Raw genomic sequence first — 27,187 nt, 5'->3', positions numbered from 1 at the left:
AATTCTACATAATATGTCTAATTGACCCTGCCTAATTCAATTATATACTTCTCTTAATACACAATTCTTTACATTCCTGAGTAAAACAGGAAATTGATGATTCCTTGGAAATAAAGACAAAATCTTACTTTAATAGAGTTTAAAGTAATAAATCACTTTGGAAAATAAAAAAAAACCTGGCAATGAATTGTATAACTTTCCCGGCTATGCTGGTCAAGTTCATTCCAAAACCTATTTATGCCAGAAAAGTTTTCAATTCAATTATTTTAAGCTCTATTTGTATCTTTATAGTAAAATAATTCCTTTTTATTGAAAATAACCAAAATTATGACTTACAGATATAACAAAATTCGAAATAAACCAAAGTTGTAATTTTCTAGTAGTGGGTGAAATATTTTGGTTAACTCTCATTAGCTCCTTTTCTAAAGCAAGATATAACAACTTCTTTGTTGTTTTTTTTTGGGAGATGGTGAATAATAAGAAAGGTTTTGGTAATTTTAGAGTGATTGTTTAAAGAAAAAATATGTTTACCTATAACATACAGTAGGCTATTTGATAAATTACTCTTAGAGAAATGAAAAGTTCTTTAAAATAATTGATCCTTTTTTGCTGTAGCATTTTTTTAATGTTTTGCTACTGTAAGATCCCTCACTGTTTTTGTTTTCTTTTTATGAAAGTAGTGTGTCAGATACTTTGTATTATACTTGCAATCAAGTTCGTGAAATGTCTTAACATTGTGGAGAGCTTCATTCAGTATGAATGTGTCCCATGTTGATTCACTTGTTTCACTGTCATCTTTGTTGGAAACACTGTCACTAGCTCAAGTTTCTTTTATAATTTTATACCATTTTGTCATGTCATTATTATTTTCTAATCAATTTTTATTTTCCACCTTAATCACTATCTTCATGTGTGAGACTTGAATGAATAAAATTATTCACTTTATTTAATACTTGTATCTCATTATCTTCAGTTTGGATTTGATCATTTATTTTTTTCTGTAAAAACCTACAATTTTTTCACAAAGTTAGTAAATTAAGCACAGTAAATAGTAAGATCTTGATTCAATGAAACACATCCTAATTTCATCTTTATATTATGCATTTTATGAAAGAAATTAAGTGGTTTATTTTTCCAAAATCTAAAAATATATGCATGGTACACTGAACTCACTGTTAAGGTTTTCAAAGATTTAAATTATTGATTCTGTACTGTGAGGTAATTCAATCAATGCAATTAGATTTGAATTTAATTTTAATTTATTTCCAACCAAATACTTGGAAATATGGTAAATAAATTTTGTAGCATATGAAAAATTCATAACACGGCATTTTGAGCATTGGTTTGTTTATTATATAATTTTTTTGATAATTATATGTTTGTAAAATTTTCATTAATAATATGTCGGTATTTTAGTTTACAATGTATTTTTTCTTTTAAATAAGTCAAATATAAATTGACTTGCTTTTTGACAAACATTTACATTGTGACACATACCTAGAATGGAGAAAAATAAATGCAGAATCTTTTTAAAAAGTTACAAAAGCTTTGATGTAGATATAATAATATATCATTTTTATTATATTTTATTTTAAATTGCAGTCATGAATTACAAATAAATACATATGTGGCAACAATACAAATATTTAAATGAGTATTGGCATTCAATGCATAAAATATATACCACTACATTTTTTGTGCTTAGTTTTGTTTTCATTCTTTTTGTTTGGGACTCTATTGTTAAACAGATTTGCCCCAAAAGTAAATTTAGTGATCTTTTATTTAAATGTCAATTGAAATTCCCTGAAATTACAAGCTGTATCCTTTACAGTACAGCTCTTGGGAAGTTACACACTGGTTCCAGTGTTCTTTCCACTGTTTGTAACAGAACTAGAAGTGTACGAAGCTCATTGTATGCAATTTTTTGTATGTTTTAAAGTTTTAAGTTGATGAATCTTCAACTTTGATGTTAACTTAAATAAAATTTAAGATACAAAGATTGCACAGAATTAGATCTAGGCTATTGGAAGGCTGTGTGGAAGTGTGAGAATCTTTTTTGTCACTTGAAATTCTCAAATAGAAAGCAGAGAAGAGCTGGTGCATTATTGTGCTGTAGCACCCAATCGTTATGATATTGCTTAAGATTCACTAGATTAGTTTTTAAAGTCATGAAGACATGATTAACTGTCTCCCTTGATATTCATTATGGACTTATTTTGAATATGAATTTGTACAAGAAATCTTATATTAAAACAGAAATCAAAACTGCAACATAAAAGAGATGAGACAAAACTTAATATATAACCTACAAAACATGATTTACACAAAGCTGACAATATGTTTTTTCATTTGTTAAAATCGTTACTAATAAATGGTGCAAAACTAAAGTTTGTATTATTATTTTAATAATACACCAATACGTTGTAAAACACATTTGATGTAAAATCACCTAACACTTTAGGATCAGATGTAATTAACATAATTGATGTAGCTGACTACACTGTCCAGATCACATTGATACTAACCCACCGGGTTGGTCTAGTGGTGAACCCCACTAGACCAACCAAATCTGATTTGGAAAGGCCCAAATCAGCTGATTTGGGCCTTTCCAATATTTCAGTCAATATTTCCAGCATTCAAATCCTAGTAAAGGCAGTTACTGTTATACAGATTTGAATACTAGTTCATGGATACCAATGTTCTTTGGTGGTTGGGTTTCAATTAACCACACATCTAAGGAATGGTCGAACTGAGACTGTACAAGACTACACTTCATTTATACACATACATACCATCCTCACTCATCCTCCAAAGTAATACCTGAATGATAATTCACAGAACAGGAAAAAGAAAGATCACATTGACATTGGTCAACAGTAGCACCTTTAATACATTTTTCTGACTATTAAGCAGTTAATGAATAAAAACTTTAAAATAAAAAATTAGAATTTTTTTTTGTCAAGTCATTTGGGTGGTTTGATGCAGCTCTCCAAGATTCCATACCTAGTGTCAGTTGTTTCATTTCAATATACCCCCTACATCCTACATCCGTAACAATTTGTTTTACATATTCCAAACATTGTCTGCCTGCAAATTTTTCCCTTCTACCTGTCCCTCCAATATCAAAGCGACTATGTGGCCTATAAGTATGTCTCTGCTTTTAACTATATTTTTCCAAATGCTTCTTTCTTCATTGATTTGTTGCAACACCTCTTCATTTGTCACTTTACCCACCCATCTGATTTTTAACATTCTCCTATAGCACCACATTTCAAAAGCATCTAATCTTTTCTTCTCAGGTACTCCTTTTGTCTAAGTCTCACTACCATATAAAGCTACACCCCCAAACATACACTTTCAAAAATGTTTTTCAGACATTTAAATTAATTTTTGATGTAAACAAATTATATTTCTGACTTAAATCTTGTTTCGTCTGTGCTATTTGGCATTTTATATCTCCTGCTTCATCCATCATTATTTGGGAATTCTACTTCCCAAATAACAAAATTCTTCTACCTCCATAATCTTTTCCTATTTTTATATTTAGTGGTCCATCTACATTATTTCTACTACATTTCATTACCTTCGTTTTGTTCTTGTTTATTTTCATGTGGTAGTTCTTGCGTAGGATTTCGTCCATGCCATTCATTGTTTCTTCTAAATCTTTTTTACTCTCAGCTAGAATTACTATAGCTTCAGCAAATCATAGCATCTTTATCTTTTCACCCTGTACTGTTACTCCAGATCTATTTGTTCTTTAACATCATTAACTTCTAGTTCTATGTAAAGATTAAAAAGCAACAGGGATAGGGAACAACCTTGTCTGACTACCTTTTTTATTACGGCTTCTTTCTTATGTTCTTCAATTATTACTGTTGCTGATTCCTTTAAATGTTAGCAATTGTTCTTCTATCTCTGTACTTGAACACTCATTTTTTTAAAATGCTGAACATTTTATTCCAGTCTACATTCACTATTTTGTTAACAATGGTATAAGTTATGCAACATCCATCTCACATCCTCATTCACAGACAGTGCATGTCTGCCTGCAAATCCGTGAGAAATGCTGACAGATGATGAATCCTGTGCAGGAGCGTCTGTTAATTCCTGCTATTTGCAATTTTTTTTAAATGTAACCTAATGAACTTCCGATGTAATTTTTCTGTTTTTAATTTAAAATTTTAAATGACTTCATATTTACATACATGCAATTTTTAATTATAATCTAAAATTTAAAATAAAAAAAAATTTGCATTTTTGTCTTTTTTTTTATTGTTTTGAAAAGCAATGCTTTTAAAATTATTAAAGTTATGGCTATATAGTCATAACTTTCAGGCCCAGTACTGACCAAACTGTTGCTCTGAACAAATTACAAAACACTGATAGTTTTTATAAACTGAACAGGCTTTAATGACATTATTATTCTCACAAACATGAGTTTAATGAACATGGGAGGGAAACTATTAAAGAAATTGCAGTCAAGCTCATAGATCTAAGACAAATTAAATTTGTTTAAATATATATTAGTTACTGTCTGATTAGGAATTTTAGTACATTCTGTAGATAATGCTATAGCCTTCTTTTAGAATGTATAGAAAATTTTTTCAGTATTTAAATAGTAATTCAGTATATATACTCTTCCTCTGGTAACTAAAGTCCTACACCAAATTAATAAAGAGGTATCATTATGAATTTATTATTGTTTGCTTTATTTTTGTTTTTTGTAATGACATTTGGGCAGAAGTTATTAGTATTCTGATAATTACAAAGACTGGATTCACATAAATATTTTATAGTCTAGTTTATCACAGTAGACTCTTTGGTAAGTGAATCATTGTATATCTATATAATACTGTTATGACTGCTGACAAAATTTATGTCATGTGGAATGATTATAAGATCTATGTATAAGAATATTAGTTTCTGAAGGCAAGTACAGAAACAGAAAAATATAATTTTAAATGAACAAATTCACTCTCTTCAAACACTTTATGAACAATGAAGATCCTTCAAACACCAGTGCTGCATCCGACAGCATAATAATACTGCATTCTCAACGATAATCTCTGAAGCTTAAGACAGTGAAAGCTACCTCATACTCAGTTATTATAAATAAAAATTTTATGTTTTAATAAAATAAAGTTCACTGTATGTAATTAAACTTTTTTTATAAATGTACTAAACATTTTAATAAATAATTATTCAATCAGACAGTAATTAACAAGTTTTATAAAATAAATATTCTATTAAATAATATTTTAATATGTGTAAAGAAAAATCTTTAAAAATAATGAATACAAATTAAATTTATAAGTAACTTGAACAAAACTTATAATTTTTTTTTTTACCTGAGGAAGATAAAACTGCAGGATTATCACTGCCAACTGGTATTTTAGTTTGTTTTTCATCATCAGGAATATCATCAATTCTGTTACTTTTACTGTTTAACGCATGACCGCATTCATCAGCGGTTTTATCTATCTTAAATGATCTTTCTCTAATTAATCTAAACTCTTCATCCAAACGTTTCATTTCAGCAGTCATGGCTTCAACAGATTCGTTTGCACCTTTTGATTGATGTAAAATAGATAAATCAGTATGAGCACTACAGATACTTGTTTTTTCATAATTTTTAGGAACTTCTACAGAAATTATGGGTGGATCAATATGACTGAATCCTCTATAAGATTTTCTGTCTTCATCTAAATGAACAGCCATATTACCTTTTTCAATCACTTCTTTTGCCTGATGAACAGGAAGAATGCCTGATTTTCCATCATTGACTAATAGTTCATTTTTCAATAGTTCACCTTTAAGATCATTAGCAGCTACATTTTTATTAATATTGCTACTCTTATTTACTTTACCCAGACTATATTTAGCAGAACTCTTTTTACGAGACATCATAACCTGTTCAGCTAATGATGTAGTTGCTGTTGCAGGTAATGGAGGAGGACTAGAATGTTCAAAAATTGGCCCTTTCCAGTTAGGCTTCTGTATTAAAAAGAGATATAAACAACTATTTTAATATTCTAGATAAATGTAAATTCAAAAATTAAATTTATGAACACATGTTCTAACAAAATCACAAATCATTAGAAAGTACAAGTTGGTTTAGTACCTTTACTTATGATTTGATAAAATTATTAATTATCTTATAAAGCAAATTTAGGCAGAAAATGTAAAAATTTCTCACATCCATTAAAAAAAAACCAAGATTTTTTTTCAATTTTCATGTTTACAAGATAGTAGAAATTTAAAAACAAACAAACAATTTACAAACCCTTATTTTAGCATCAACTTCAAAATATCAACATTTTACAAGAATTTTGTTCACTTTTTAAGCCTGTTTTATACATTTTTAAAAAGTAAGTTTTATTGATTTACGACTTAAGAATCTCTGTAGTACAGAATTTAGAGTATTTTTTACTGAAGTATATATACAAACATTTACTTAAGTACAAACTTAAATAAGTATAAGTAAGCAATAATAGTAATATATATACATTTGTAGAAGTATGTACAGAAACATTTATATAAAATATGAAGTTAAAAGAGTTTTTTCTGTGTTTTTAAACCTAAATTTTGCATTTAGAACTTCATATTAATTTGAACAAATCAGGAGTTGAAAGATATGTATGCTGATCTGAGTTTGGTTCAAAATAAAGTTGGTAGGATGTTTTGTGAATGGCTGGATACAAGGCTATTAAAAAGATATTCACGTGAGCAGGAAGGTAGAAGAAAGAAGGAAGTTATCACAGGGACTTGACGTTTGGACATTGTAGATGGTTGCTGCTGATCAGTTTGCAGTTTTGAGGGAGGCCAGGGTTTGTAATGGGAAGATAAGGAAAGATAGAAAAATTGTAATATTAGATTGATCTTTTTCAAAACATATTTGAAAACACTACAGTGTTTTCAAAATACTGTAGACAGATAACCTGAAACCTTAAGTGCCCTGGGGGTAGCGAGTTCTACGTGTGTAACACCGTAGACAGGTAATCTTTTACATACCAACCACCCTAAGAACACTTAGCAAGTTCTACATGGGTCCATAGACAGGTAAACCTAAACCCTAAGCGCAGTTTTTTCTATTTTCCTTTACGAAACCCAATATATTTTTCCCAGCAATAAATTTTTAATATTGACAGTAACTCAATATTTTTTTGTATACATTTTATACGTGTGTATGTTTTTTTTTTAACAATAGTTTATATGGTTAACAGATGTGCAACAATTGATTGAATTATACCAAGTTTAGAAGGAAAGCTACATATTAAAAAATCCTTTTAAATTATAAGAACAAGACATGTGTCGAATATCTGCCCTTTAAATAAAAAATATGTACTAGATCCTTCTATTTGTAAAAAATATGTACATTTTTCATCCTTAACCGGGGAAAAAATTTGACAAGTGGTTTTGAAAATAATTAATTAAAAGATATTTTTACTTTTTAGATAAGTCTCCCTAGTCCAGAAAGAACATTTTCTGCATTAAAAAGGCTCAAATTATAACTTAGCTCCACTATGAAATAAGAGAAATTGACTGGTTTGACGTTATTACACATTCACTACAATAACAACATTGAATCATCCAAAATTATTGATAGATTTTCTGATAAAAAAAATTGTTACACTGAGTTTAGCTATAAACTATACAATACCTCTATATTTATTTTTCATGTGTTAATTATTTTATTTGATTATACTTTATAATTATATTTTTATTTTAAAAAGTATTTGTAAAATTAGAAAGTAATTAAGTTATAGAGTTGAATGTGATATGTAATATTTATAAATTGTATTTAACTTTGCTCTCTTTTTACTTCCTTATAAGAAGTAAAGGAAGTATTGTGATCGTGAAAAATTTCAGTTTTCAGATTTCAACAGAAATCCAGTTTGACCAACCCTGAAACCATTTTGTATAGTTTTGGCATGACATCTGTACATATGTATCTCACGTAACTCAAACATGATTAGCCGTAGGATGTTGAAATTTTGGATTTAGAATTGTTGTAACACCAAGCTGTCCACCTCCCCTTTTGATTGCAAAAGCATATGTGGCAATATCATCAAGCAAAAAAAAAACTTATTGAACAAAGTCTGAGTCACTAACAACCCAGACTTGCTCAAATGCATTATAACTGGTGACAAAAGTGGGTATATGCCTATGATGTTGGGAGAAAGACTCATCCCAATGGATGTTTTCTGAGGAGCCAAGAAAAGTACCTTAATTTCAGTCAAACAGATGGACTTTCTAGCCAATTCCTTCGATTACAATAGAATAGTTCATCTCGATCCTACTGCAAGGTATAGTCAACAAGGAATACCAGCTAGACATTTTATGCAATTTGTGTGAGGCAATCCAGTGAAAACACCTGAACTTTGGAGACAACTCATGGAGGCACCACAATAATGCACCAGCACACATAATTTATTAACCTAACAGTTCCTTATGAAACATAAACTGTTGTGAAACCATAACCATTCTATTCTCCAAACATGGTTCCCTGTGACTTTCTTATTTCCAAAACTTAAAAGGACACTCAACGACGCAGTTTTTCAAAAAATAGATGAAATAAAGGGAATATTGCAACTTGAGCTCAAGGCAATACCCAAAGAGGCATTTCACCAGTGTTTTTCAAACTGTAAGCTATATTGGCATAAGTGTATAATACCACAGGGAGCTACTTTCAAGGAGAAGGGAAAACATCGAACATTGAATAAATACATTCTGAGAAAATAAAAAATATTTGTTCTTTTTGATCAAACCTCGTATATTCTTATTCATGGGTTAGTGTGTATTGTTGACTTTTTATCAGATTAATTAGTTGTTTGAACAAATTGAAGCATATGTAATTCCTTAAAAAGTTGATCATAATGTAACGTATAATTATATTCATATTACATTTATTTCAATATTTTTTTCTTTTGGAAGTAATTCTATACTTAATGTTATACAGACAAAAATGAAAACTTATGGAATTTTTATTCATGTTTATCTAGAATTTTTTTAAAAATTATAGCGACAGCTGTGTTTCTATTACGTTACTTTTTACTTGTTTTTTAACAGTTTGATAAAAGTTCAAAGATTATCTTTCAACTTTAAACAAAAAAGATTTGCCACAGATTTTGTCTGTAATAGATTTAAACATTTTTCACTGATTTCTTGATGATTTGTATATTATTTAATTTTAAAAGAAAAAAATATACCGCCTGAGTTTGAGGAGCACTAGTTACCAAAAAGCTGTACATAAGCAAAGCCAGTTACAGTTGCTGGTTTTACATAAAACTTTGTACTAATTTCTATATATTCACAGATATACCTAATCAAAATTACAGTAAAAATAATTAATACAGATGACCGTTCACATTTTTACCATTTAATTATAAATGGTACTGCTTAGAAAGCAGTATTACTCAATATCATTTACAAATTCAAAGTATAACAAACAAAAATGTACAACTCTGTTATTAACAAACAGCAAATATCTAATTTTCTTACAGTAATTAAGTTTAATATGGCTTATGTATAGTTAAAATTGCTGTAATCATTAGGTTTTAATTATCAGTATATAAAAAACATTTAAACAATAATCGCTTTATACATAAAACTGATTAAATGCTAGTCTTCAGTGTTACTTGTATCTGAAATCGTCAATATTTTCTCTAAACATTTTATCTTATGTCCTAAAGTCTTCTCTATAAAAAAAATTATGACAATCTAATATTTTTACAAATATAATTTACTAAATATGCTGAGTGGTAAAAATAAATCCTGATCAACAAAAAATATCCAAGTTATATAACTTGGATATTTGTATGTTAAAAAGTAAAGTGAGATTGAAAAAACCACTATTTGCACTTGCATAAATGAAATATGCTTATTTCCCAAATAATTTACTACTAATTCTATGCATTTGGTCTAGCTCTTAACAAGCTTTTCAATTCTATTCTGAAAGCAAAGATAATTTTGAACTGCTTCCGCGACATCATCATCAGAACAAAACAAAAATGATTTAACTCTTCTTACAGTGGGTCAAATGATGAAAAGTACTTGTAAATGTGTCAAGTAATCAGGTGGGGGTCCAACAGCTCAAAACCAAAATCTTGAAAGTTAAGAATTATTTTGTTGGTTATTGTTTCGATTAAACATTATCCTAAAGCAGTCACATCATTCTCAAGGATTTTTGTTTTTTCTAATTGCAGTAGCTCACAGTAGTTTTCATAATCACCATTTAAATTTTTGGCATTAAGTAAATAAACTGAACCTTCTGTAATCTAGAATACTATTATCACCATCTTTCTGACAGACATGTGATTTTTGAGCTTCTTTGAAATAGAAGAAGAAAGATGTTTCTAGACTAAACTTTGTCACTTATTCTGGGGTTCAAAGTGATGAACCCGTATTTCATAAATGCTTATTATCTGCATCAAAAATTAGTCTCATTCAGCTTTATAAGGTTTTAAATTTAAAATCTTTTGAAAAATTTTCAAATGATTCTCTTTGTGGATGTTTATGAATTGACATGTAACCCAAAGAGCATAGATTTTTTTAAATTTAAAGAATCATAATTAATTGAAAATGCTGAGCCAGAACTTACATTTAACAAACTTGTAACATCATCTATTTTAATTTACAAAATATAGTGAATCATTTGTTTAACTGCTTCAGCATTGTCATTATTCTCTGAAGTGGAAGGGCTTACCTTTCCATTGTTTGTTAATTATAGAGGGATATCATATCTTATTTAAATCCTATCCTATCCTATCAATCCATTAGTAGCTCTTCTTTTCAAACAACCAGCTCTGTATTGCCTGGCAATCTATAAATAATGCCTGCTGGTTTCACTCCTTCTGAATCAATATCATTGCTTTCATCTCTTCCTTGGTGCAGTCGGACAAAGGAGCACTCACTTTAACTTTTAAGCACAATCACAAATAGGTAAAAACAACAATAATTCTAATAAATAGGTAATATGAAGTTATGATTGAAAGCAGAAGAGTCAGTTTTTGCAGGTTAGTCACATTAACAGTATTAATGTGATGTGGGAGGGAAATAATTTTTAAAAAGTTTTTTTTTTAATGATTGATTAATTCACCGCATAAGCTTAAAACTTGTCTAAAAACAAAAAATAATAAATAAATAAAACTTGAAAATGGAAGAGATATTTTATAATTATTCATCTGGCTGGAAACGAAACCTGGCGGTTATGTTCCTCTCTTAGGGAGTGAGTAAACTAATGCTAATAATGGATGAAAACAGGATAGGCAGCGATTGCTTCTTAATTCCTTTGGATAAGACAATACACTGAACAGAAACTCAAAATTTGCTAGAGTTACTAGTCACAAAAAACTCTATAAAATTGCTTTTGTAACAAGATTGAAGAGTTCCTTTTAAACCACCCTCAAAAAGATGAAACTAGATAAAATAATTTCATATTCAAAAATATTGGAAACATTTAAATAAAGAGTGGCATAAACTGAGATATAAATTTTATACAAAGTAGAATCTCTGTAAAAAAAAACCAGTGGAACACTGAAAAAATTTCCAATTAGTTTTCACTTGAGGGGCTGTTTCGTATAGATAAAAGTGTCAAAAGCATTAAATATTATAGTCTAGTCAGTCTATTACTTGAAATCAGCTATTAAAATTAAATTAAGTGTTATTAGAATTAAGAGTATTACTAGTAACTTAAAAAATACCATTTATTTCACCAAATACAGAATATTAAATTATCTAATAAATTCACTCTCAGATTTTAACAGTGATAATCTAAAATATAAACCAGTTCCACTGCCACTATACATGTCCTTCAAATTGTACATTTGACAAGCAACAATACTGCAGCTCTTTTTTCTATTCCATTAGTCATCGCAGCATCTACATAACTGATCTTCACTTAATTAAATTTGCCAGCCATTCTTGCAATTTGCTCTTTCCCTACATTACTGCCATTTCCAAAGCTTACGGTTAAATAAAGTCTTAAATTGACTTTTTTTTACTCATGCACTTACAAACAATTTCCTAATGATGTGATAACTTCATTATTATCAGAAATGTTTATTACTTAGTCCCATTTTTCTACTCAATCATTCATAGATTTTTATCTCTTTATTAATTACTACAGTGAGGTTTATTCTAAAACTATTAAATAAGAAATATAAGTTAACTGTAACCTATGACCATTGCTTTTCCCCTTCACAGTTAGTGTTTTATACTTCCAGGAATTTTATAAATAATGAAACACCAAAATAATAACAGCTAATCTGTATCCAAAGAATTCCATCGAAGTATTTCCTTTCAAAACATCATTCCATTAACATATAAAAGGTCAGAAACAGCCTACTTTATGTTGAGTGCGAATAATTTTAGAATTTTCCATTACTAGATAAAATTTAATGTGCTCTTGTCAAATTATGACCAATAAAGCTGAGAAAATATTATCGCTCATTGACAAAACATACATTCCTTCATTCAAACATATGTTAAAAATTGTAAATTTTCAATAAAATATTTTCTTTCACTTTTAAAAAAGTAAAAGGGAAAAGGCAAAAAAATTGAAGTGCTGCTTTTGCATTAGATAGGTTTCTGTTTTATTAAGGGCTTATATATTGTGTAGGGATGAGAATTTGCAATTTTTTTCTACTTAACTGACCGATTTAGAAAGGCTTTCTGTATTAGTAGGAAATCCCTTACTGATTCACCCTTCACCAATTACCACATTCTCTGAACAGCTAGAAACTGAGATCTGACAGCACTTCTGTAGGGATGTTTACAGTACATTAACAAACTCTGTTAACAATCACTGTGAAATTAAAAAGGGGATTTCCAAGCTTAAAAATTTAACATTTTATCATTTAATGAACAGGTACTTCATTCAGCTAGTATATGGAAAAGAGAAATGAAAATCTTAAAATACAATGAGTAATGTAATGCATTTATTAAAACATTTTAATTAAATAATCAATCTATGGTTATGTAAAGTATATTCAATGTAAATTAGAACAGCCTTAAAATAAAATAAAAATTAAAACAGTAAAAAAAAAACAAATAACAGTTCATTATTTGCCAGTGACTGGATATTTTGATACAAATTGATATATGTAAAGAGTTTATAAAAGTGTACATGTATACTATATGGTAAACATGGAATTAATGAATTTTAGATCAGTTCCTTTTTAAATTAGTTACCAACATGGCAACTGTTATCAAATGTTAACAAGAGTAGCCACAGAAAAGAGATTTGTAAAAATTGACATGCCTTAAAAATTAAAACTGATGTTAATCATTCAATCAACATTATGTCTACATGATTTTTTTTATACTACTGGGGTGTGCAAAGGATAATATCAGGGTTTTAATATGTTATATCTCTTGGATGAGTTAAACAGTGTTGATTTAAGGCTGAAATCAAAGAGCCGAAAGGGCAGTTTTAGTTGCCATTCTGTTTACAGCTATTACAGACTTTAAAGCCTGCAGACCATGCTTGCTTTGTGTGCCCCGACTATGCTAACAAAGATTTTCAGGATGAAGATGACAACTTTCTTGATCATATTGTGTTTAGTGATGAGTTAACATTTCATCTTAGTGAATAATTTAATGCTCATAGATGTCCTATCTGGCGGTCAGAAAATCCGCAAGAACAGTTACAATGCAAAAGGAATCCCCCAAAATGAAATGTTTTCTATGCAACATCCCAACAGAAAGTTTTTCATTGCAGCAAGTATAACAGGAGTTGCTTATTTGAATATGCTAAATACATGGAGCTTTCCTTAACTACAAAATTGACCAGAGAATTTTATTTGGCAACAAGATGTTGCATCTCCACACTGGCAGAACTCTATACACAATCGGTTGAATGATGTTTTTCCCAATCGCTGTTTTAGTTGATAAAGAGCCAATAACAGAGCTTGTTTCCAATATCCTCCAAGGTCACCAGGTTTTGACACCATGTGACTTTTTCCTTTGGGATTTTATAAAGGATCTTGTGTATGCACCTCCGCTACCTACTGATCTACCTTTATTTGAGGCTCTGCGTTTGAATCAGTTGTCGCATACATTACTCCAGACATCCTGGTTAAAGTATGGATAAACTCTACTATTGGTTGAACATGTGCACATGATGAAAGGTGCTTGCAATGAAGACTTGCAGAGAAAAACTGTTAAGTGTTACTCATTCATTTCATTTGTGATTCATTGCTATAAGTCCAAGTTAAAAAATATTAAATCTCTTTAAAACCCCCTTTTTTTTGTACACCCTCTAAATTAATATGTAAAACAGATTAATACCTAATGCAGTAATAATTCATCTTTTTGGATGTTGATGCTCAATTTATACAACTGTGATTGCTCATCACCAAGCAGATTGTGATGTTAAAGTAAATCATGAATCAGAAAATCATTTTCTACACTTAAAAAACAATCAGCACTTTTTTAAATGTGGGGTAAGGGCAGTAAATCTCATGGAAGAAATAAAAAAAAATCACTAGATAATAATTTTTAAGAAAATTCTTTAAAAGGCATTCAGCAACAAAAGGAAAATTTAAATCCAAAAGATGACTGCCACTAATTACTTATAAATATTACTACAAAATGAGCTAAGATAGGTCAGTATATTCAAAAGAAACTTAAAAAAAGTAAACAGGTTACAATATCAAAATTAGGCCAGATAAAATAACTTAACTAGCATCCAGATAATCAGAAATCTGAATAATTTTAATATTTTACTTATTTTTATTAAATATTGTTCTTTTTTCAAATTTAACAGGTATTAGTGACAACTAAAACTACAAAAATTTAACATACTTAAGAAAAAAACAGCTCAATACAAATTTTTAAAAAAAATCCAAAAAATTAGTTTATTACAGTAAAGGTTTTACACATTTATAAAAGTAAATTTTAAAATTAAATATTGCATTTGTTTTTACAACATTTTTAAAAATATTAAAAGTTTAAAAAAAAATCAGTAATTAAAATAGAATCTTAAATATACAACAAAAAGTATATTATTTCTTCTTTTAAAAACTTCTACATTAGGCATTGGATTTTAAAAGTTCATCTTCTGTTTCTGTGCTGCAGAACAGGGTTTTCAATCTTTTTAAGAAACTGGAGTGATTTAGAGTTTGGATGATGGTAAACCCAATTTTTTTAATGGTTTAGAAAAAAAATTTCAGTTTTTTCTCATTTATTTACCAAATATGCTGAAGTCATAAATTTAATCACAATGAAGAAATTGGAAAAATAAGAGTACAAATTTTAATGTTAAAATGGAACTTTTACATCATTTTGTAACAATAAATACATTTAAAAAAAGAATAATTAAGATATCAACACTCACAACTGGGCAATTAAAAAAAGAATCCTTACCATATTAAACTTTGTTAATGTTGAAATGCAATACAATTTGTCAAAACAGGGTACCCACCAAATTTTAAGATTTGTTTTTCCTGACTTCTATTGACCAATTACATTAATTTTTAAAGTTTATTTTTTAATGATTTTTTTCGCAATACACATTTACAATTAGGCTATTTTTTGTGATAAACTGTTTCAGTGAATTACATTGCTAAGTACAGAAAAAACAACAATAAGTTTCTTGCATAAAAATGGACATCATGGTAACTAAAAGTAACACAGATAAGAAATAAAAACTAACTGCAAATTAACTAAAGCAATTTTTAAAAATAATTGATATGCACACACCTAGATTGCTTTAAAAATTTTTCACCAAAACTAGCCTACATTATTTTGCAAAGTATACAAAAAACAAGATTTAATTACTTGGTTTGAATAAATATGCTAAGAAACACTTATTTCAAATTAACAAAGAATATATGTATAATCACAACTTAAAAGAAAACTAAAATAACTGTGACTAAAAGTAATACAGGTAAGAAAACTAGAAGAAAACGCCTTATCTTGTACAGAAAACAAAAATTATTAACATTCACTTGAAAAATATTTTGTCATTATTATTCTAACACATACCAAAAAAATAAAATGAGATCTCATTACATATGTATTAATTTGTACATATAAAAACACAGGGAAACTTTTCTTCAATATATTTAGGTTCCTAATGGTTTGTCCTTTTTAAAAGTTTAATTCTGGCGGCTATCTGTTCTTTTTCTGTCAAGATTACATGTAGCTCTCAACGTTTTCCTTCAAGTTTTTTTTTTATTTCTGCTTAATGTTCCTTTTCAGGGCTCTATTCTGAAAAGAATACTGAGAGAAGTTTTCTCTTTTCTATAAGACATTCTTCATATCATCTTGTAGAGCTTCTCACTGCAGTGAATATTTTTTTTTTTTTTTTTAATGATACATTCTCCTTGCCCCCAGCATCTACAACTGCAAAACATCTTTTGTTGATAAATTATTGTCTCTTCTTGCAAATTCTTCGCAAGAAGAAAACTGTTAATGGAAAAGTCACCTTCAACTGTTGTTTCCATGTGAAAAAATTAGGTATAGTTTTACTATTTCCATAGGTCAACATATTTTGGATTTTTTGCTAAAATAGATGAAAAAGATTTATCCGACTTCTTTTTATCTTTCAGTTGTTTGTGTCATCATCTTCAGTATCTGGTGAAAATATCTTGAACTCTCTATTCAGAGTTCCTTTAGCATCCATGCATAGCAAAGAATATTGGTTCTCAGCTTTTGCAGCTATATTTTCAGTAAATTTATTAGCTTCATATAATGCTGCCAATAAACACTTCATTTTGTCACAACCAAGTTCAGGCTCATGAAGGATCATAGCTGGATCTAATGATAATAGACCCCTAACAACTTTGTATTTTAAAGGACTTTGTTCAACAAGCTTTGAGATGAGTTTGGCACTTTTTACAAAACCTCATTATAAAATCTTCTGATGTTTTAATTTCTTTTAGATATTTATTAGTTTGAAATCAAAGGTTAATTTTCTTTAATTCACGTAAATTTTTTAAGGAGGTAAGATCAATTGAACTAAGTTTCAAAGAAGTGTTTGCAGCAGCTTCATTTAATTATACGGCTAAGAACTGTTTTTAGTAGATCATTAAGATGTGAAAATAAATAAGGATCAAGAGGATCTGGGCTCTGAAACTACCTTAAAAAACATTCATAGTCAGACAAAATCAATTTGTAAAATGCCAATTTACAATTTAGGAATTTGTCTTTACAATGATCAACAATAATGGTGGTATATGGCTTAGATTGAAGTTTGCTTTGATTTGCCAATAAACTTCTTTATCTCATCCAAAATTAGCAAGGCTCGTTCTAAGCATTTCACATTATCTAACTTATCTAGGAAATTAACTTTAAAGGAAATTTACTATTTCCTGTGATTGAGCTAAATTCAGCACACTGTACTGAGCTATCATTAAACAAGAAGTAAAGATCTCTTAAAAACATAAGAATATTCCATTAGACAGTTCAATCCCTGTTTTCATAGCTCTATTTACAACATATGAATCGCAAACTCCAATATTCACCAAATGCATTCTTTCAGGGCATTCCTGTATCAGCTCATCACTGAACATTTTTAAAAAGCTTAAATTCACATTTGATCAATCCACAGACATTTGTAATATTTTGTTTTTATCTAGAGGGGAGATACCTTCTATGAAACCATTGAGAAGATGTTGAGCAGTGTACTTTACCAAAAATATACTGTTATAATGCCTTGTTCATACTTTATTTCTTTCTGTATCAAAAAATCGCAAAAATTAAGACCATTTGACCCCTCTGTACAATTTTATTTAATTCTTACATCAAAAACAAATCATACCACATAATTAACACATGAACTCAAGTGATTTTAGAGAATGCCATCAAAAGTATGGTGCAAGGCCATAGTTGATGACATAAGAGCATTTGGTAGCTCCAATCTGGAATTTTGATGCTATACAACTATCAGGAAACATAATTTTAAAAGTTACACCAATATCTTCATGAACTTGAAGGATAACTTATTTTGTACAATTAGGACCCACATAATCTCCACCTTAGAAACAGTCTTTATAACAAAAAGAAGTAACTATGTTATCATTTTGCATAAATGATATCAAGGATTCAAACCTATCATTTGCTGCAGAAATGCTACTACTCTGACCAGAAGATCCGGGCAAAGAACACACAGTTGTATCACAACCACATTCTCACAACTGTTGATCAGTTTTAGTGTATTGAATTGAAGGACCACTGGGAGATAAAAACGTTTTTAGTGAAGACTGACAATTCCTTACCTTAATTTCATTTTGCTGCTTTCCTTTAATGTGCAAAGTCACTACCTTTCAGCCCACATTGCTCAGTCCAAAATGTTTTTTACATACATCACAAAAAGCAGAATGCACATATCTAACTCTTCTCAACTAACTGAATTCTGGGATTAAGTTTATATCAGGTTCAAGTTTGTCAAAGCAATCAATTACAAAAAAAAAAAAAAATGCACAGTGGTTTGAGAGAAAGTCCAATAAAATAGTTTTTTTGTCTTTTTTTGTTTTGTCATTTGACTGGTTTGATGCAGCTCTCCAAGATTCCCTATCTAGTGCTGCTCGTTTCATTTCGGTATACCCCCTACATCCTAACAATTTGTTTTACATATTCCAAACATTGCCTGCCTGCACAATTTTTTCCTTCTACCTATCCCTCCAACATTAAAGCAGACTATTCCTTAATCTTTCCATAATCTTTTCTTTTCCTATTTTTACATACAGTGGTTCATCTTCATTATTTCTACTACATTTCATTACTTTCGTTTTATTCTTGTTTATTTTCATGTGGTAGTTTTTGCGTAGGATTTCATCCATGTCGTTCATTGTTTCTTCTAAATCCTTTTTACTCTCAGCTAGAATTACTAAATCATCAGCAAATCGTAGCATTTTCATCTTTTCACCTTGTACGGTTACTCCGGATTTAAATTGTTCTTTAACATCATTAACTGCTAGTTTTATGTAAAGATTAAAAAGTAACGGGGATAAGGAACATCTTTGTCGGGCACCCTTTCTGATTACGGCTTCTTTCTTTTGTTCTTCAATTATTACTGTTACTGTTTGGTTCCTGTAAATGTTAGCAATCATTTTTCTATCTCTGTATTTGAACCCTACTTTTTTTTACATGCTGAACATTTTATTCCAGTCTACATTATCGAATGCCTTTTCTAGTTCTATAAACGCCAAGTATGTTGGTTTGTTTTCTTTAATCTTCCTTCTACTATTAATCTGAGGCCTAAAATCGCTTCCCTTGTCCCTATACTTTTCCTGAAACCAAATTGGTCTTCTCCTAACACTTCTTCCACTCTCCTCTCAATTCTTCTGTACAGAATTCTAGTTAATATTTCTGATGCATGGCTATTTACGCTAATTTTTCTGTATTCTTCACATTTATCTGCTCCTGCTTTCATTGGTATCATGACTATAACACTCTTTTTGACAGAACTTCCCCTTTTTCATAAATATTACACACCAGTTTGTATAATCTATCAATCGCTTCCTCACCTGCACTGTGCAGTAATCCTAGAGGTATTCCATGTACTCCAGGATCCTTTCTGCCATTCAAATCTTTTAATGCTCTCGTAAATTCAGATCTCAGTATTGTTTCTCCCTTTTCATCCTCATCGACTTACTCTTCTTCCTCTATAACACCATTTTCTAATTCATTTCCTCCATATAACTCTTCAATATATTCCACCAACCTATCGACTTTGCCTTTTGTATTATAAATCTGTCTACCATCTTTGTTTAATACATTATTAGATTTTAATTTATGTACCCCAAAATTTTCCTTAACTTTCCTGTATGCTCTGTCTATTTTACCAATGTTCATTTTTCTTTCCACTTCTGAACACTTTTCTTTAATCCACTCTTCTTTCGCTAATTTACACTTCCTGTTTATAGTATTTCTTAATGGTCAATAGTTTGACAATTTTACTTTTTTCATCACTAACATTCTTATATTTTCTAATCCATCAGCTGCAATATATCGTCTGAAATCCAAGGTTTTCTATCAGTTCTCTTTATTCTGCCTAAGTTTGCTTCTGCTGGTTTAAGAATTTCCTTTTTAACATTCTCCCATACTTCTTCTACATTTTCTACCTTATCGTTTTTATTGAGACCTCTTGCAATGTCCTCCTCAAAAATCTTTACCTTCTCTTCCTCAAGCTTCTCTAAATTCCACAGATTCATCTGCTATCTTTTCTTCAGGTTTTTAAACCCCAATCTACATTTCATTATCATTAAATGGTTGCTGTCAATGTCTGCTCCAGGGTAAGCTTTGCTGTCGGCCAGTTGATTTCTAAATCTTTGCTTAACCATGATATAATCTATCTGATACCTTGCAGTATCACCTGGATTTTTCTATGTGTATATTCTTCTATTATGATTTTTAAACTGGGTGTTGGAAATTACTAAATTATACTTCGTGCAAAACTATAAGTCGGTCCCCTCTTCCATTCCTTTTGCCCAGCCCGTATTCACCTACAATATTTCCTTTCTTGCCTTTTAGATTTTCATCCCCTTTCATGTGTTTAATTGCTTTATCAATTTCTTTGTATACACACTCTACCACATCATTAACATGGGCACTTGTAGACATATAGATGTTAACAATCGTCGGTTTAGGTTTTGATTTTATCCTTATTACAATGATTTTATTGCTATGCATATTGAAATACTCTACTCTCTTCCCTATCTTCTTGTTCATTATGAAACCTACTCCTGCCTGCCCATTATTTGAAGCTGAGTTAATTATTCTAATATCATCTGACCAAAAGTCATTTTCCTCTTCCCACCGAACCTCGTTACTTACTACTACATCTACATTTATCCTATCCATTTCCCTCTTTAAATTTTCTAACCTACCAACCTTTTTTATACTTCTAACATTCCACACTCCGACTCGTAGAATGTTATTTTTTAATTTTCTGGTGACCCCTTCTTTAGTAATCCCCCACCCAGAGATCCGAATGGGTGACTAGTTTACCTCCGAAATATTTTACCAAGGAAGGCGCCTCCATCCTTGTTAAATGAAAATGCAGAGAGCTACATTTTCTTGGATAAAAAGCAGCTGTAGTTTTCCATTGCTTTCAGCTGTGCAGTACTCAGAGAATTGAGTGATGTTGATATGGCCGTTAATGTCGTCCTGACTTACACCCTTAATAACTACTAAAAGAGCTGCTGCCCCCTTTGAGGAATTATTCCTTAGTCTGTCTCTCAACAGATACCTCGCTGATATGGTTGCACCTTCGGTCCAGCTACTCTGTATCACTGAGCACTCAAGTCTCCTCACCATTATCAAGGTCTCATGATTCACAGAGGGAGAGAAAATAGTTAACAAACTTTAAATTTTTCAATGGTAACTTTTGGTTAAAAATTTCACCAGTGAAAAAATTAACTCCAATTTGGTATATTCCTCCTTTAATATAAAAAATTATTAAGGAATGTTAAGTAAGAACAGGACATGTTAATGGCTGCTTGATGCACGTAGTTGCAATTTGCTGTGTGATGCAATGGGCACCACTTGCTGACATGAAGAAAGTATATCAAATATACTTTGCCATAACTTAAAAAATACTTTATTAATAACTAACATTATTAAAATTAATTTGATAACAAAAATGCAATTTTCTGAAATGTTTTGCAATTTTTCCTGATTTTTTTTCTAAAAATTCCTCACTTTTCCTAACTAAGTCTATATTTCCTGACATTTATATCTATGGAAACCATGCAAAACCCATTAGAAACTTATAAGTTGCCTTAGCTCTTAAACTCAGAATCTGAGCAGAATTGTAATCTTGCCATTATGCAAACCATTCATAGCAATCAACAAATTCTCTTCCCATATAACAACACCCTGGATCCATGACATCATATTCTTGCACAATTGCCTGAACAATTCATCAATCAATCAAAACATGGTATAAATAATAATTCACATTATAGGTGATCCATATATTCAATTCTGGAAATCACAATTGGTACAAAAGCTGATATTTGTTCTAAATTTTCCTTACACTTTTCACATATATACATTTTTCATCACGTTTACCAATCATTGTTTTATTTAAAATATCATTCCATGCTTCTTCCAGTGTTACTCTCTCGAAGAAGTTCCATGGACCAGTAACTAGTAACTATGAATATCAAGATGCATTATTATTATTATTATTGTTTATCTTGATATTCAATAATATAATATAACTGATAATGCATCAGTTCAACTACAAATTATAGTCTATAGTAACTAAACTTTTATTTAATAACTATTTTTAAAATAGTAATAAAATACTTTTTAAAGTAATATAAACTATCTACTACATATATTTTTCATTTACTTTTTTATGGGGTTAACAACTGGATAGACATTATCACCAAAACTTATGACCTACAAGATGTCAGAATACAGACCAATTAAAATGACACAATTTTAACTAAAAGTTTAAGGCTGTATACAGAAAAGACCACAAAAGAAATTCCTAAAGATGGCATATTTCCTAAACAGAAATATTTATGTATTATACAAAACTGTGATCTGAATAATCAGACATCTGTATAATCAATGTTAGGATAACTGGTGCCTTTGGTAATTCATATGTGAGATGCCAAGTTTATAAAATACTTAATCACTTCATAACTTTATGTCAACCCTTATTTCTCAAAAAATTAACCTAATTTATTTATTTATTTAAGATATCATGACAGCAGTGATTTATTCACATACATATTAAAACAAATTTATACATTACGACAAAAGTACCTGGAAAAAAATATTCTAAGCTCTTTAAATAGGGAATTTATAAAATAAACAATATAAAATTTATAAACAATATAAACAATAGTAAATTTAGTTCTGACAGGTGTTTTAACAGTTTTAGTAGCAAAAGCTACAAAAATGATTTATACAATTATAGAGTCGGAAAAATCTACAGATTGTAACAAAAGTGTAATTCATCTTAAAACATACAATGAAAAATTGACTTTACTAATGATAGTCTTTTAAAATTCCTTGTTTCTACTTTAACTAAGAAAGGAACCCACTAACCTCACCAACTGTTGATTTTTTCTTTGCACTCTGCTTTAATAACTTTTGCTGGGTCTGTTGTAGTTGTTGCAATTTCAATTGTCGAGTTTCATATGCAAGCTTTTTTCTAACTTGTTCTTGAGCCTGTTGTTCTTTCCATTGTACTTTTTTCATGCGCATATACTCTTGTGCAGCTTTACGATCTTTTTCATTTCTTTCTTTTTTTTTTGTTAAATTATCTAACCTCTCAACTTTATCATCAATTTGTTTATGTTTTTGTTTATCATCACCTGGTAATTCCATACTAATTGAAAAGCTTACTGCATTTTTAACTGAAAACAAAGTAACATTAAAAAAATTTTAAGTTTATTAGAAAAGTTAAAATTTTTAATTGAACAATTACTTAATTTCAAAAAAAGAAAAAAAATATACCCATAATTATTATCATATAAATTTTCATACAAGTATAGATGATATGCTTTGGTACTTTTCAATTACTCCTCTATCAGAATCCATTTGTACCTGTAAACCCCATAATTAGTTCATCTTCCAGTCTTTATCATCATTGAATAATAAATTTAACAGATCATTTAAAATTTCATATTTTTTATTAATGCTGAACAAAATAAAATATCATAAAAATTACAAAATATTTTAAGACATTTAACACATAAATAGAAACATTTAATTAAGGAACAAGATTTTTTAATGATTTTATAAATATTAATAAATTAAAAGCAATTCCTTTTTACTGTTGAAATTTATTTACACTATTCAACACCTTTACAAAAATCTTTCTTTTTAATAAAACATATGATAAATGTAATATAATACTTTATAAAATGTCATGAACAACAAGATGAATGCAGCACAAATGGAACATTTTTTTCAAATGTCCGTTAAACTACCACAACCACCATCTCCATGTGAATGACACAATAACCAAGCAATCTTACACTTTAGAATCAGTTTTGATATTAACTCAAATTTATAAACTTTTTAGAGTAACCAGTAGGCATTGTTTATATGTACATATATGTTCATTATGTATGTTTATATTAGTTTATTGTTATAAACTAACCTAGTGAGCATAAATCAACTGACACCATAAAAAAAAATTTCATAAATATGTCAAAATATTATAATTTTGTATAACATACTAACTGTACGAAACCTACAGAAGTCTAGGTATTAAAAGAAGAAATCTACTTGATAAGTCTTGCTTTAAATTTCTCTGATTAACAGGTAAAAATATTAACACAAAAAGATCAGAGAATTAGTTCAATGAACTTTAAATCATAACTACTACATAAACTGGTAAAAAAATTATCTAACAAAATTTCTCAAAAACAGGAAGAACTGAATGTAAATAATTAAAATCTTTGAATAATAAAATCTTATCTTTATTGTTTAACTCAAATAAACATTAATTATCACTTTACAGCACAATTTATAGCCATTCCAATAAACTAAATTTAATATCTGATAAAGAGTCCTAGCCTTTTCAGAAGATTATCCATATCATTAAGAGATTAAGTGATAACAGAACTAAATTTAATACTGATAATGATATTGCACACATTTCAAATACTTTCACAACAAAAATTATATACTATCATTAAATTAAAAGTAATTTCTAAAAAAAAAAGTACCGGGCTAAAAAACATACTGAAAAGTAATGTATCTCTTACCAGGTTTCGCTGACAACGAATTCACTGCTTGAGATTCAGTCTTTTTAATATTCATTTCTTCAGAATTTTTACAATCATAATCAATATCATTCTCTTTATTTCCCTCAACTATTTCTTCAGAGAGTTTGGCTAATTTTGCCTTTACAGAGTCTAAATCTTTTAAAACATTATCTGTTATTGCTGCACCACCTTCTTGTTCTTCTTCTTCTTCTTCTTCTGCTTCATTCTTTTCATTTTCTCCATCATCATTGCAATGATTACTTTTGTTTTCTATATCACTGTTAATTTTTTGTATTTCCTTTTTCTTGAATAAATTAGGTGGTTTGTAACGTTTAATGGGTGGAGCTGATAAATTAGTTTGATCAGTTCTTGAATAATTGTCCATAAATTTTTCTTGTCTTAATTTATGCAAATGATCTTTATCACCTAATTTTTTATCATTATCTAAACAATGTCTTTTAATTGTCTTCCCTTTTACATTATTGTTATTACTATTATAACTTCTGCTGATATTACTTTTACCTGCTTCAACATTATTATTAACAAATTTTGTCCTACTCTTAGGTGAAATATGGTTAAATTTTTCTGTAACTGCAAACCTTTTAGAAGACATCTCAGTTGATTCTGGGGAAAGATTTTTTAATGACATTTTTTTCATTCTAGGTGTTAAATTTAACTTATTGTACGTATCAAATTCATCGTTTTCAACATGGTCTTCACCTTTGACATTTTCTGAATGTACTTTCTCATGTTGAGATTTCTTAACTGTAAAGAGAAAATAATAATTTTCAACAAAAATAATAATTATAAATCAAAATAATAATAATAATATATAAATAATAATAAAATAAGCTAACCAACCTAAAAGGCTAAAGCATTACAGTAAATAAAGGCATCAATATACATATTAAAACATATTTGTTTTAATTTTCTGTTGAATAAAATTAGGGAATTTACAATTTGTATTTTTAGAGCTGTTATATAAAGTATAATTTTAAATGTTGTTTCAGGAAAAAAATAAAACAAAAAGGTTGTAATAGACCTAGTATTGAATTTTTCAACAGCTAACAACTGCTTTATGTGTATTTCAGTACTTACTGCTAAAATAAAGAAACTGTATATTCTCTGTTTTATAATGTCTGTACAAAAAACAATACGGGGGTTTTAATTTGTTATAATATTTCTTGGATGAGGTGTTCAGTGTGGATTTAAGGTTAGAATCAAAGAGCAAAATATGACATTTTAGTTGCTCTCATGGGCATAGATTGATTGATTCCCAGTTTCCTCTTGACAGTGCCATTAGCAAAGATGGTGAATCCTGAATGGAAAGATTTCTGTTTTGCAATTTGCTAAATGTGAATCCATAGTTACAGTTCAACACGCCTTCTATAGAAAGTTTAATCAATAACATTAACATCTGACAATGTCATATTCGGATTGATATGAACAGAATGTCTTTGTAAAAAGAATTGTAGCAAAAGGGAAAAAGTGGAAAAGGGACTTCCCCAAAATTAAACGTTTTCTGTGCGATATCCTGACAATAACAAAACTGGTTGTTGGGTATCAGAATACCCAACAATGGTTGTTGCACAGTATCAGAATAGTCTAATATACTTCCAATAAGCCATATTCCAGTACCAGACTGGACATAATCACATGGATTATGCAGATGTAGTTCTGTAGGAAACATTAGATTGTAAGACGAGAAGTCATATTTACAACTGACGCACTGGTATTTTTTACACAGTCCATACACTATTCTGACCAACATATATTGTTCAATATTAGCATTGGTTATTTGGGAACTTTTTGTAAAGAATGGTAGATGGAACCCAATTGGGGTAACTGCACACTTGACCCATCTAACTTCATCCATAATTGGTAGGCCATCCTTTTTTTGCTGAAGAAAGCATAACAAGAGTTGATTATATTAATATTCTATGTACAAAGCTTTCCTCAAATGCAAGATGGACCATGGAATTTTATTTTGTAACAAGATAGTGCATCTCCTCATCAGCATAACTCTGTATGGGATGAAGTTGAATTTCTGGATAGCTGGATGGGTTGGCAGGACCCAGCAACAGAGCTTGTTTACAATGGCATTCAAGGTCACCCAATCTGACCCTATGTGATTTTTTCCTTTGGGGTTTTACAAAGGATCTTGTCTATGCACCTCCCCTACCTACTGATCTACCCGATTAGAGGCTCAGGATTGAAGCAGCTGTTGCTTTTATTACCCCAGACGTGCTGATAGGACGAACTTTCCTATCAGTTTTATGTGTGCTGCATGATGGTAGATGCTAATAGGGAGAAACTGTAGGAGTTACTCTTTCATTTTATTTGTGATCCATTACTGCAGGATAAAGTTAATAAACATTAAGTAGCTTTAAAACCCCAATATTATCTTTTGTACAACCTTTTATTATTATACCTATTTTAAAAATATAACTTACACAATGGTAATTAATCAAGAAAGAAGAGAAAACTATGTATATTGAAATGTA

The 27,187-nt window shown here is 29.4% G+C and overlaps 1 protein-coding gene across 1 annotated transcript in view; it reads right to left on the bottom strand.

The window, feature by feature from the left end:
* The window catches only part of LOC142329328 (uncharacterized), a 63,801-nt gene that overhangs the window by 22,840 nt on the left and 13,774 nt on the right, over window positions 1–27,187 (bottom strand). Inside the window, exons 3-5 of the mRNA XM_075373813.1 lie at window positions 24,684–25,448; window positions 23,014–23,324; window positions 5,349–5,994 (exon numbers count right to left, since the gene is read on the bottom strand). Of these exons, the coding sequence (XP_075229928.1) occupies window positions 5,349–5,994; window positions 23,014–23,324; window positions 24,684–25,448 (1,722 nt within the window). The remainder of the gene's footprint in view (window positions 1–5,348; window positions 5,995–23,013; window positions 23,325–24,683; window positions 25,449–27,187) is intronic.

The sequence above is a fragment of the Lycorma delicatula genome, chromosome 8, assembly GCF_047948215.1.
Source record: "Lycorma delicatula isolate Av1 chromosome 8, ASM4794821v1, whole genome shotgun sequence".
Lineage (NCBI taxonomy): Eukaryota > Metazoa > Arthropoda > Insecta > Hemiptera > Fulgoridae > Lycorma > Lycorma delicatula.
Note: the sequence above shows the minus strand (reverse complement) of the source record. Positions and strands in the feature narration are given on the sequence as shown.